Source organism: Chiloscyllium plagiosum, chromosome 5, assembly GCF_004010195.1.
Source record: "Chiloscyllium plagiosum isolate BGI_BamShark_2017 chromosome 5, ASM401019v2, whole genome shotgun sequence".
Taxonomy (NCBI): Eukaryota; Metazoa; Chordata; class Chondrichthyes; order Orectolobiformes; family Hemiscylliidae; genus Chiloscyllium; species Chiloscyllium plagiosum.
Genome location: NC_057714.1, coordinates 69,288,995 through 69,303,232, shown reverse-complemented (window position 1 = coordinate 69,303,232; position 14,238 = coordinate 69,288,995). Strand labels below are relative to the sequence as shown.

General features: G+C 40.5%; 1 protein-coding gene across 5 annotated transcripts in view; it reads left to right on the top strand.

Annotated features, from left to right (window-relative positions):
- Positions 1–14,238, top strand: part of cdk14 (cyclin-dependent kinase 14) — a 659,453-nt gene that overhangs the window by 407,255 nt on the left and 237,960 nt on the right. For all 5 annotated transcript variants that reach the window (XM_043690284.1, XM_043690286.1, XM_043690285.1 and 2 more), the window contains one exon: positions 152–215. In XM_043690284.1, coding sequence (XP_043546219.1) covers positions 152–215 — 64 coding nt within the window. The remainder of the gene's footprint in view (positions 1–151; positions 216–14,238) is intronic.

The window sequence follows — 14,238 nt, the reverse complement described above, 5'->3', positions numbered from 1 at the left end:
TATTGTGAAAATTAGTCGCTGGAAAGATCATTTACAGCTGCACTGGAAATCAAATACATTTGCATGCAAGTTAAGTACATGCCACTACCAATGTTATCCAATGTAAACAATGTAATTATAGGTGAATTACAACTTTGTCATTTAATTGCAGGTTTTGGGCACTCCAACAGAGGAAACTTGGCCTGGTGTTCACTCTCTACCACATTTGAAAACAGGTAATCTCACTGGAATTTACATTGTAAGCGAAAATGTACCTGAGACTGGTCATTTACTAAGCCTATTAAATTGTTTAATAGTACAGGTGTTGTCCAAGCTTAATTGCTAGATTAAAAAAGTGGAAGTTCATCATGCACTGGCGTGTCTGGAAAGAGAGACTATTCTTTTTGTGTATTCTCCATCAGAATTGTATACGTGAGAGGGCTGAAAATCAACAGTTACAGATAAGGGCTTATTGGGTTGCAAACTGAATAAAAACATTTTGATGTGCTTGAGTAAAGTAGTGAGGTGCTAACATTAATTTTCTAGTACCTTTGCTGAACAAGTGTCAAGATGCTTGACATTACGAGAGATCACTTAACCTCAGTCAGAATGTGGTTTTATGGAGGGACTAGCTACAAAGTCTGAAAGGGTGAAGTCGGGACTCGAAGAGCGTAAGACAACAATGGCTGACAGCCCAGGTGCTGCCTGATGGTGTGATGGAAGTAAAGCTGCACAAGTGGCCAGAATTGGGTGAACATGGAATTCTGAAAGGAGTTGGAAGAGATTACAAAGTGGGGAAGCTTTGTAGGGGTTTGCTAATTTGAGATATTGGAGATGGGGTGCCAATTGGATCAGTAAAGATAGGACTGATGATTGAGCAATGCTTGATGCATTTCTAACTCCATTTAACTGCATGTCCCCATTCCTCTACAATGATGTAGACTGTTCAGTTGCAGCTTCTAATGCCATTTCTCGAAATTTCCATTCTGATTCAGAATTTCCTTCAGTTTTGAAAGTAGTGGGAACACACCTCAGCCAAACTATGACAGTCAGAGTATTCCAATTCTTTGGTATAATTTTTGCTCCATCATTATTAACGTCTGGAGATTCTGATTTTTGTTGAGAATCTGTCATTATGGAGCTGAGCTAAATTTTCTACTGGCTTTTATTTAACCTTCTGTTTTACGCTGCCCACGTTTTTAACAACATTTAAGCACTTATAAACCCTTCTACCCAGGAGGGAACATACTTGTTTATAAACTGCATTTAGTTTTCCATTATTTGACCCTCCCTATGTTGGAGAGTTGTTACACTATGCCTTCAATATTCAGTGTGATATCTCCCGACTGTGTTGGTGAATTTCTGTTAGCTGTAAGCAGAGTTTAGTCAACTAAGGCTGTCAATACTGTGATACTTGAAAATTCTGAGAGTTGCATTGGCATAAATGTCTGCATGCCGAACTGTTTGATGTGATTTCTCTGAGATAAACTCTGCAAGCATCTGAATGAAGATTGTTCAAACTCATTTATCTCTGTGTGGGCAGTCCTTTGGTCTTTCGCTTTTCTGTGACCGTATCCTACTTGGACACATTTTCTGAAACCTACTTATTGTACACAACAAAAACGTTCACTTTGAAGTAAAAGCAAAGTACTCTGCATGCTAGAAATCTGAAAAAAATCAAAATGCTGGTGAAACTCCACACCGGGCACTGCCTGTGGAAAGAGGAACCGCGTTAACATTTTAAATCCGAAATGACACTTCAATGGAACCTGTGTTAATTTGCAGTGTTATTGCAGCTGTAAATGTAATTTCCCTATCCTTTGTGAGTCTAAGGGAATTGGTAAAGCAGCTGATGTTGGTTGGCCCCAGGTTAGTCCCTTGTGGGCTATTGTAGTGTGGTGGTAGTATCTCTTCCTCGGAACCAGGAGGCTCAGGTTCAAATTCTACCTGCTGCAGTGTGTGTAATGAATTCTCTGAACACCAAAAAGATATCTACCCTGAGCTGACCTAGTAGGGCTGAGGTGATAGGCTTCCAACAATCTCCATATAAATCTGAGCGGAGCAGAGATGTTGCAGTTGCTCATTTGATGTATTGGATTCCAAGTAATGTAAACTACTGTCACATTTCATAAGTCATTAAGCACATTGACTACGTAGTGAGTGTTTGATTAGCTTGATGTATTGGCAGTAGGTTGACATGTGTGGGCAAGCTGTTCAAGACACAAATGTCACCCTACACATTCTCAAACGCCAGCACACACACCTACACGTGTACACAGCACTGTTATGTCATTCACACCCAACTCAAGGCGAAATCATTCAGTGCACCTAAAGATTAAAAGCAGCACAGGTGGACGATGTAAAAGCAGGCTATATGTACAAAAACAAACTTGAATTGGTTTATTAAGAAATGTGATCGGAATTAAAATATCTCCAACAGACTAAAACAAATTCAGGAAGTGAATGATCCTGCTCTCGAGCTGGCTAATTCAATTCCTTTCTCCAAGTTAGTAAAGGTAAATCCACAGCACGCCTCATTGTTACAGCACATGATTGTCTTGTTAGAATCCCTGCAGTGTGGAAGCAGGCTGTTCAGTCCATTGTGTCCACACTGATCCTCTGAAGAACATTGCGCGCACACTATCACTTTAACCCTGCCTTTCCCATGACCAATCCATCCAACATACTCGTCTTTGGACTGTGGGAGGAAACTGGAGCACCCGGAGGAAACTGGACCACCCAGAGGAAACCCATGCAGACGCAGAGAAAGTGCAAACTCCACACAATGTTTGCTATTATCAGATCTCTTGTAAATTACTTGGTGTTTTTTATACGCTGCATTGAATTTCAGTGTTAACTTTAATCATTGTGGTAACATTTTTGATGAGGCATACCAGTCAGGAATTAATTGATGCAATAGCAGAAAATAGAAAAATTATTGATTAATGTTTTGAGGGTTCAGAACCAACATGATTGGCTGGATTTGTAAAATTTAACGTGTGCCTTCAAAATATTTTAAGCAAATGCATCTTTTTAATCATAGTTTCTTCTGTTGTTGGCCATGTGCCAAATGTATATTTAGATGTATATCCCTAAATTAAACAGCAGGTGGCAATAGATACCATCACATTTCAGGGCTTGAAATGCAACTTCAAGATTTCCCAATTTCATTGCTGAATATGTTCAGAAATGTAGCTTTAACATTATTTGAGCTGAAGATGAAAGTTATTTTGAATGTTGGGTCTTTTTGTTCTATGTATACCTTTGGAAAAATAATTTCTGCAGCTTAATCTCTTGCATTGGACCTCACTTGTCCTTTTCCTACCTTTCACATTCCCGACAGTGTATTTTTTCTCGCAAATATGTTTCTTTTCCATGATTATTTGCACTCTTCTGCAGATATTAGAACAAATTCTTGGTCTTGTTGAACTTTTGGAAAAAAAGATGACTTTTTAAAAAAAAAACTGTCAAACATAAAAAGACAAGTTTTGATTAACCATGTGAAGCTCTGAAGTGCTTTACAGTCAGTACTTTGAACATTAGGTTCTATGATGTAACAGCCAAGTTACGCACAGCATTTTTTTTCAAACAGGAGTGGCATAAATGGCCAGATAATCTTCCTTCGTTATATTGATTGAAGATTGAGAAGATGGGGAGAACACTGCTGCTTCTCTAAACCATTTACGCTCCCTGAGAGAAAAGATTGGAGCTTGATTTGACATTTCTTTTGAAGTACAGCATTTCTGCCAATGAAGAGCAACACCAGAAACAGGAGCAGGAGTCTTCCATAATGCTCACTGAGCTCCACAGTTCAGTATGGTCACTGCTGATCTTGAGCTTCAACTCCACCTTCCTGTCTGCTCTGCGATCCTCTTTTGTCTATCCAGCCTTGAATGTAGTTGACAATGGAGCATCCACAGCCTTCCACACTGAGATATTGTATTTATGAAATGTGATTTTCATTGCTTAAACGACTCCAAGTAAATGACAGGCAAATTTGGAAGGGATTCGCCAGTTTGATTTGCAATAGTCAGTTTAATTTTCAACAAATGAAATTGCTGAACTAAATCTCAAATGTTAGTTGAGGCTTAGCTGGTACATTCTCACCTCTGAGTTGTCAGGTTCCAGTCTAGGGCGTGAGCTGGCAAATGGGACTAGATTAGGTTAGGGTATCTGGTTGGCATGGATGAGTTGGACCGAAGGATCTGTTTCCGTGCTGTACATCTCTGACTCTATGAGCACAAAATTGTGATGACACAACAGTGCTGAAGGATTATGTACATGCCCAGACAACATCTGAAACTTGTTCTTTCAATCTTTCAGTAGTTCTGAATAGTACGTCCTTTGCATAAAGTCTTTTCCTCTCTGAAATGCAACTTTGTTAAGTCACTTATTCTCCACCAATCAACCTTTTAAATTGATTCACTCAATTACTTTAGCTAATACTTGTCTTCATACATTTGAACTTGGCTTGTGTTTAAGACACTTGTTATGGGTCTGGATTTCTCATTCTGAAACTACTATGAAATCTCATCATGTTATGATCAGTCTTGCCTAGAGGATGCTTTCCTCTCCGATCATTCATTAATTCTATCGTATCTCACTACGTCTAAAGTAATGCATCCCTAGTCGAGCACATTGTTCTAAGAGTCCAGATTAGAGTGGTGCTGGAAAAGCACAGCAGGTCAGGCAGCATCCAAGGAGCAGGAAAATCGACGTTTTGGGCAAAAGCCCTTCATCAGGAATGAGGCTGGGAGCATCCGGGAGAGGGGTGGGGCTGAGGAGAAGGTAGCCAAGAGTACAATAGGTGGATGGAGGTGGGGATGAAAGTGATAGGTCGGAGAGGAGGGTGAAGAGAATAGGTAGGAAGGAAGATTGGCAGGTGGGACAGGCCATGAGGATGGTGCTGAGCTGGTAGGTTGGAACTGGGGTAAGATGAACAATCCTGAATAAATTCTGAGCTATTTCTGCCACTCTGATTCTTTCAATGTGTAAGAAAATTAAAATCACCTACACATTTTTTTTGCAAGTTATGAGAAATGTGGAAAATGATTCATAGAATATGTCCCACATTGTAGCTACTATCAGGGATCTATAAACTACTTCTCTGCTATTTCTTAAGCCCATCCACATTGATTTTACATGTTGAATTTCTGAGACAAGATCATTTTTCCCTTTTGTTCCAATCCCATCCTTCATTAGCCGAACTAACATATCTCTATTACTTGCGTTTCTGACTTTATAAAATGTTAAACATTCATGAATATTCAAGGAATATGTGTCGTAGCTTTCTGCACCCTATTTCACGGCTGTCACGCTTGAGTCCCACACAGATCCTTCACCAGTCCGTCTGTGTATGGGACCTCTCCAATCTCCCTACAGTTGTTAACCTCACTGCCGCTCAGGTCTGCTGCCAGTCTGTTTGCTTTTGTCTCACCTGTCTGGCTGCTCTTTCATTTAATAGCCAATCTTGCCTTGTCAGGCTTTTAACATATTCGATTAGGTAGGAATCCTGTATCCATTGTTCATTTCAATTCCCTTACCCCCTTTTACAAAATTTTTCTGTTCATCCAATATCAGGGCTACTGACATTTATCTACACATTTCTTCTCCTTCCCTTTGACTGTAAGGTGGTTTATAGCCTGCACCTCTTAGTGATTCTTTACTAACTTTTACCTGTATCCACAGGAGTTCTATTTTAGTCTTGTTGATAGATATTCTATAATGGAAGGAGAAAAAGTATAGTTACTGTACTTACACATTTACCTTCTCTGCCTTTTCTGAGTATTTGGTATCTTGGAATGCTTTAATACACAATGCTGATTTTTCACCATCTCTCAACAATCTTCAGCTGGTGCTTTCAGCTCCCCTTGTTTATTATAGATATTGTGTGTATTGATGCACAGACTTTTCAATTAATTTTTAATCAAATTATTCCTCATTTCATGTCTGAGAGTTTTTACACTCCTGTTTTATAACTATTTGTTTCTCTATATTTAGCTTACTTAGATTTATTGTAGAGTAGGTTAGATTCCCTACAGTGTGGAAACAGGCCCTTCGGCCCAACAAGTCCACACTGACCCTCCGAAGAGTAACCCGCCCAGACCCATTTCCCTCTGACTAATGTACCTAACACTATGGGTAATATAACAAGGCCAATTCAGCTGACCTGCACATCTTTCAACCGTGGGAGGAAACCCAGAGCACCCGGAGGAAATCCACGCAGACACTGGGAGAATGTACAAACTCCACACAGACAGTCAGCTGAGGCTGGAATCGAACCTGGGACCCTGGCGCTGAGAGGCAGCAGTGCTAACCACTGAGCCATCTGTGCCGCCCCTCAATTTCTCAATCCTTTAGAGGCCTTGCACCTTATTTGCTCTTTCTACTCGAAAGTGGACACTATGTTGGTTCAGGTGGACCATATCCTATTACTGCTCTATCCTAACCCAGAACTGGTGCCAATGTACAACAGAAAGAAACTCCTCTTTCTCACACTAGCTCTTCAGCCATGTGCTAATTCTCCCGATCCACCAACTTTTGTGTGGCTTGGGAAAACCTTTGGGGTCCTGCTTTTTAATTTAGTACCTAACTCCCACACGCTTTCAGCAGACTGACTTGCTTTTGTTCCACCATGGACTGTGACAACTGGATTTAACCCTTCTCTTTGCAGGTTCCTTTCCAGCTGCATAGAAACAATCCTTACTCTGGCAGTACAGCATTTGAGATTCTCATTCGTGACAACCAAGGACTCCATTTATTCCTGTAACTGCTGAATCCCCTATTACTACATTTCTATTTCACTCTGCTTTCTCCAGGACAACTTTCAGAACTGTTCTGCTTTGGTCTGCATTGTGACTATCATCAGCACCCCTGCCGTCTCCACAGGTTAACATGTACACTGTGCTGAATCTTACTATTTTGTCTGACAAAGTTCAAGTTGGTGTGTCTGTGTGGAGGATGGTATCAGCAGATATGGAAGCAAATAGAATCCATATAGTATGGAAACAGGCCATTTGGCCCAACAAATTCAGAGCGACCCTCTGAAGAGTATTCCACCCAGACCCACCCCTCTACCATTTCCCTGTACCTCTACACTTCCCATGGCTAATCCACCTAACTTGCATATCTTTGGACTGTGGGAGGAAACCAGAGCAGCCACAGGAACCCACACAGACACAGGGACAATGTGTAAACTCCACACAGACAGTCGTCAGAGGCTGGAATTGAACCCGGGTTCCTGACGCTGTGAGGCAGTAGCGTGAACCGCTGAGCCACCGCACCAACCCTCTGAAGAGCATTCAGTTCAGACCCAACACCCTAACCCCGTCCCTGGCACTGTAAGGCAGATGCGCTAACCACTGAGCCACCCTGCCGCCTATATCCCAGAGTTCACCAACATCCCTTGGGCCTGAGTAATCTTTAAAAGCTTGTCCTCCACCCAAATGAGCATAGTCAATCTGCAGCTCCCTGCGCTGTTCCTAAAAATTTGTCCGTAGGTGATGCCAATCTGGTCTTTGTGTACCAGGTGGATCAGGGTAGTCTTGGCTGTCTGGGGAAATGCACAGTATTGAGCTGGATGCGTGTCCCTGAGCGCACAGTGCAGACTGAAGTGTTCCACTGAAGTGCACAAATGTCCTGTAAGTGGACTGGGAATATGCCATGAGAGTTGTTTGAGGCTGGCACATTTTGAACACCAATGTCCATGGACATGTGGTACATGTGCCCGTGCAGTGGGCCTGGCGATAGTAGTGCCTGGTGTCCAGTATTGAGATTCTTCAGAGCAAGTGGTGACTTGAATTCTTCGGAACTCCCGCTCTGATTTAGATGTCAACATCTAGCTTGTTCAGCGGGTTTGGTTAAATAGAAAGTTGAATAGTAATGATGCATTTCGGACTATCAACAGGGTTTTTAACAAGAAATAATCCCCCTTAACTGCTGCTGCCTAGTGAGGAACTCAGCTCACTACTTCATGAAAAGCAAAAAGATGGAGCGAGATATGCCTAACATGAGAAAGGCCTAATAGGACACCTTGGCTGATTCTGTCATACATCCCATCACATACCATATTGCTCAGATCCCTAAAGGAGTCTGCATCTTGTGCCTGGCGGGCAGGATTAATGTTCTACAGGACCTCCATCTCAACATCACTGAAATCCCCGATAGATAGCTCCCTAAAAGTCAGACCTTCCCTTACCCCAGCTTGTAATTTTCCCCTCTGGGTTGTGACTGTATTCTGGATAAAACTCCTCCAATCTTATTGGTCTCTGCAACACTCACTCTAACTGAACAACTGAGCTGGTGTGCCTGAGTGGGATAGTCCAGATATCCTCAAACTTGCATGTTCTACACTCCAGGTGCATCTTCAGTGGCCTGCCAGCTGCTACTCCATTCAGAGTGTGACCAAGAAATATCCATTTTCTTTTCGCTAGTCTTTCTTCTTCCTATGCAGTAAGCTTCAGTCACGAAGAACACTTGAAATGCACTTTTAAAGTAAGTTTTTCTTACAAATATAAATTTTCAAGTTTTGTCAGGTTCAGTTGCAAGCAAGCATACCAAGTGAATGCAAAGACTGAAATTTGCATCTGCAAAATTTGCCACACTTTTTAAAATTGCAGCTGGACATGGAGATTTTCTAGGAAAGATATAAGAATAACATCAGAGAGCGAGTCATTTGCTTCTCTCAGAACGCAGTTATGGTGCTAACAAACGTCTGCACACAGATGATCTACTAACTCCTTTGTTCACGGCGTCTTCTTACAGAATGAAGGACAGGGTTTCAATAGTTTTACTGGATTTCAAGTGGAAAACTTCAGTTCTTTTCCATTTCTAACATTCTTATTAAGTAAAATTGTGAAAATTATGACTGCAACCTCAGCAGCAGCTACAGTTCACTTCCTACCAAGCTATTTATCAACTACTAGATTTCAATGCAACGTGAAAGACTCTGTGGGAGTGTTGCACATGGTCATTGACTTTCCACTGTTTTTAAAAAAAAATCTCCAGAAACAAACCTGTTTTATTGATGTAAATATCCTTTGATGAAGTTCGGATTTTGCTATGTACTGTTGTTAGGTTACCACAGTAAATAATCTTCAGGAAGGTCAATGGGTATCAAGCCACTAAGCCACTGATCCTCAGATGAAAGCACTTCATTACTACAAATATGTGAGAGTGACTTAAACTTTCCGTAAGATTTTCATAGCATTCAATTTAATTTAATCAACAGAATAAAATCTTTCTTTTTTTGAAAAAAAAACATTGCAATGACAATGCGACTTGCTCAGTGGAGAGATGCCTGAATGATTTGGGTGCTGATATTCATCCTCTTAATTATACCAACCAAAGTGCCAACGCAAGTACCAAACAGGATTTTCTTCCTCGTCAAAGACTTGAGTTGAATGACACACATTCTGATTCTAATATACTATTTATTAGTTTCATCACTATGTTAAAACTTTGCCACTTATTCTTTGAAAATTTGAACGTTCTACTTTGTCATTTTAACAAAGACAAAATGCGATTATCCTGATCATCGTAAGGTGTCAGTAACTTCGCAAATAAGCACAAACACAAAGAAAATCAATTTATGATAAGTATGTCTGGTAGCAACATATATGTATTTCAATGATAGTTTATGAATAAATCTCACTATATTGACCAGCTTAGCTTATTTTTGAAGTATGTATTAGCACATGTAACTAATAAATAAACATTAAACACAGTGAACAATAAAACAAAATTGGATTCCAAATTACCATGCTATTAAATACAAGGCAAAGGATCTTCTGTTGTTGCTTAGTGCTTGCAGACTATCCACACCTACCTGCAACCTACCAATCTTTAATTACATAATGTTTAGAGTAAGAACAATATTGCTTCCCAAGTACCTTTCCTTTCTTTGAACCTTAAAACCTAACCAGTTTAGTGTATAGAACAATTGTAATTGCTGTTGTATTGGTTGGTGCTGTTAGTGGATCTCATTCCACAACATACTCAGAAAACCATAATTAAGCTGCCATGCCATCTTCATAATTAAATTAAGTTGTAAATTCAAAGAGAAGGAAAACTGTTGGAGTGTATAAAGGTAGCTATGTACACAATAGTTTGCCTACTCTGTGCCCCAAACCTGAATTTCCATCCAGCCACCAATGTATTTCTACAGACCTACCACTATATAATGTCCTGTAACAAAATAGAAGACTTTTTTTTTCTAGAATCGTAGATTTGACACCAATGCAAATCCAATGAAACTAATATGCTGGGCAGGATGTAAGGAATGATTAGATACTAGAAACAGCTCTGTATCTCAAGTACCTCAAGTGTAAGTGTAAACAAATTCTCCATGTTGTCGTGACAGGCTCAGACTGGAGACCATCAACACCAAGCTGCCAATAATAATCCATAAAGTTCATTTTGAAAAAAAAATGATGTTTGTTTTATTACACAACTATTTCCTCTACAGTTGCAATTTTTTGATCCCTCTCAACTTCGAGGCATCCAGCAATACTCTGTAGAAAACAACTTCACTGCTGAATGTGCTCTGAATTTTAATTTGCAATGATTAACATGCTGTAAGATAGATTAAAGATGAACCACTGTCAAAGTTCAAACATAGTTTAACAATCTACCACATTCATTTATGAGTCATGTAAATAAGTACTTTTTCACAGAAACCCACTCTAATGATCTACAATTTGTGAATTTGCTACTGACATCAGCTAAAAATACAAGATGATAGTTGTCTGTCTTAGCTTTTCATTGCACCAACCAAGAATATAAAGCTTTTCGTCTAATTCTGATGCTGACTGTACTACTGTTCCTACTATTAGAATGAATGCTTGAAGTTATTCCTTTGCTTTATGATTGCTTCATTGTTTGGAGTTACCCAAGAGCATTGAGATGACCGCTAAGTATCTACCTTCACATGTCTCCCAGCTTGTTTTAGTCCCGCTATGCTACCCTGAGTCACTAACTGTCAATTTTATCCCTCTCCCTGACAATGGTTTAATCACAATCATGGTGTCATATGTGATCTTGAGGTGACCGTCTAACCCAGTCAGTGCCATCACTAAGATTGGCTATTTCAACCTCCGTAACATTGCTCAAATTCACTCCTCTCAGCCAGTCATTTGTAGAAACCCTCACTTGTGTTTTATTTTATCACTGGACTCAATACAATTCCGGTTAGTCTCCCACCTCTTATCCATTCTGGCTGCCTATGTCATTAATTTGCAGCAAGCTGTGTCCTATCACCTTGTTCTTAATGAACTACCATGGCTCCCAGTAATTGCAACACCGTGATTTTAAAATTCTCATCCTTGTTTGCAAATCTTTTGGGCCCTTGACCTCTTTATCTCTAATTTTCCCCAGTTTGCAGCCCTCCGGTATCTGGACTCCTGAATGTGAGATTGAATTCCCCAGTATCGATTATTTCACTACTTGAAAGACTGCCTTCAGATTTCATGGGCCTAAGCTTTGGAACACTCTCCCTACTTCTGTCTGCCTCACTTTCTCTCTAAAACAGTCCTCAAAACTCTTTGTCCAAGCTTGTCTTCATCTGACTTAATATCTCCCTGTCAATGGATGTGAAACTAGAAGAGCACAGCAAGTCAGACAGCATCTGAGGAACAGGAAAGTCAATGTTTCAGGTTGAAACCCTTTCTCAAGACTGGGGAGGGAGCCCAGGCGGGGGTTGGGGCAGGGGAAAGGATAGGTGGATGCAGGAGGGGAGTTATTGTGATTGGTCAGTGGGAAGGGTGGAGCAGATAGGTGAGTAGGAAGATGAACAGGTTAGAACAGATCGGGGGAGGGGGGGTGGGTGAGGGGGAGAGCTGTACGTGGGATAAGGCTGGGGGGATAATGGCAAAGAGTTCAAAAGATTCTCAACACTCCGAGAAGAAAAAGTTCCTCCCACCATAGTCTTAAGTTAGCAACTCTTTATTCTGAGACTGTCTTTGGTCCTGGACTTGCCCATGAGGGGAAACATCCTTTCAAAATTTATCCTGTCAAGCCTTGTAAAAATCCTATATATTTTAATAAGATCACCTCTCATTCTTCAAAACTCCTGGTGAGCAGAGTTCCATCCTGTTTAGCCTTTGCTCATAAGATATTCCCTCTATACAAGGGATCATCCTCGTGAATCTTCTCTGAACTGCTTTCAAAGAAATAAGATCCATATCTGATCTCTCTAATTTCTAATCAACATTGAGTCCTAATCTAATATCGCAACAATTCTAAAATTCTCATCCTTGTCTTTAAATCCCTCCTTTGTTTCATTTGTCCCTATTGCTCTGACATCTTGCAGCCCCAGCAATCTCGCAGGCATGTTATCATTCCCAGTTCCCTTCATTTCCACCATCAATGGCTGACAGTGTTTACAGTAGCATAGGCCCAAAGCACTCAAATTCTCTTACTAGCTGCCCGGCTCAACCCATTTAAGATGGTCTTTAAAATCTACCTCTGTGCCTCTCAATATCTAGTGGTGGTGAAAAGATTGGGGCAATTTCAGAACCATAGTGTTAGTGTGACCAAAAACAAACTACAAGGGGAAATTAAATATTCAAGGAAACTAGTGAGAAATAATGAATGTTTTTATAAGATCTTTTATATTTGAATAAAAGAAGCTAAAGTGAGCATTGGGCCTTGGTGAATTAATTAGGGGAAATAAGGACTTAGTAAAGACTCTGAACAATTATTTTTAATCCATTTTTGCAGGACAGGCTGCAGAAAACATTCCAAAAATCTCTCAAAAAATGAAGAAGTAAAGGGTTGGAGCAACTTAATACTGTCACAATCACGAAAGAGAAAGAAATGAGAAAACTGTTTAGACTAAAGGCTGACAAGACCATTGGACCAATTGGCCTGTGTCCCAGGCATTTAAAAAATGGGGATTGTGGTAGTGAATACATTGTTTGTCATCATCCAAAGCTGCAGAACATCTGGAAAGGTCCCAATAGTTTGGAAAATGCAAGGTTTTTACACTATTATTCAAGAAAGAAAGGAGATAGAACTTGAAAAACTGTAGGCTAGTTGGTCTAACATCTGATGTTGGCAAAGGCTGGAATCTGTTATTAAGGAGGGAGCTGTGGAATATCTTTAGGGGTGAGATGACAGATTTTTAATTGACAAAAGAGTTGAGTGTTTTGGGGATAGGCAGCAAATGAAACTAAGGCCACAATCTGATCAGTCAGGTAGTGTAGATGCTAGACAATCATGTCGGGTAAATGGGAAAGAGGCTTGTGAGGAAAGGTGGGAGGAGACTTGAGTGGCAAGGTCTTGGTTGGTCCTGTTATTGTGTATGTCATTTTACATGTGATGCTAATGGATTTGGCGTATGAAGGGCAAACCAAGCTCTTTGATCTAAAGACACATTACAGAAGCAAAAATGCCCAAATTTAGAGGCACTTGCTGCTTTTCCACTTTGGACAGTTTCAGATGGAATGCTGTCGTTTCCCAATGACTGAGATGAACTAGTCAGAGCAACTTCCATGTCCGTCATGATATGAAAGTCTGGAATGGGGCTTAAGGCTTCTTTAGTGACAGCATCCTCCATCGTATAGAGTTCAAGGTATTGCTCTATCCATCTTTCCATGTGCTTCCTTGGTGCAATGTTCATCTTTGTCTTCAAGGGGGCTGATATGGTTGCTGCAGGACCTGTTACTTTCTTTACTCCTTCATATTTATTCTTTCATGGGATGTGGGCATCATTGGGTAGGTCAGCATTTATTGCCCACTCCTAAATGTCCTGGAAGTGGTGGTAGTGAGTGGCTTTCTTAAACTGCTGCAGAGTTTGGAGCATAGAGTTGTCCACAGTCTTATATGGAAGAGACTTAAAGGATTTTGACCTCATGACAGTGATAATAAATTTCTAGTCAAGATGCTGGGTAGTTTGGAGGACAACTGGCAGGTAGTGGTTTTCTGTTCCATGTGTTGCCTTTGTTCTTTCAGGTGATACAGGTCACTGATTTGGAATGTGTTTTTGGAGGAGGCTCACTGAATTAGTTAGAAGTGTCCCATCCAGTGTACATTCTGTATCCTTCCCATGCTCGATGCTTCCTTTAAGTGATGCTCAATATGGAGGAATGCTGACTCCCCAACTGACGGGGGAGGCAGTAGGTGTTAGAAGATTTCTTTGCCACTATTTCACTTAATGCCATGAGACTTCATTGGGTCTAGAGTGAATGTTGAAGACTCTCAGGATAGTTTCCACTTGACTGTGTACCATTGTGCTGTGGCTATATCAGGATCTGTCCAGCT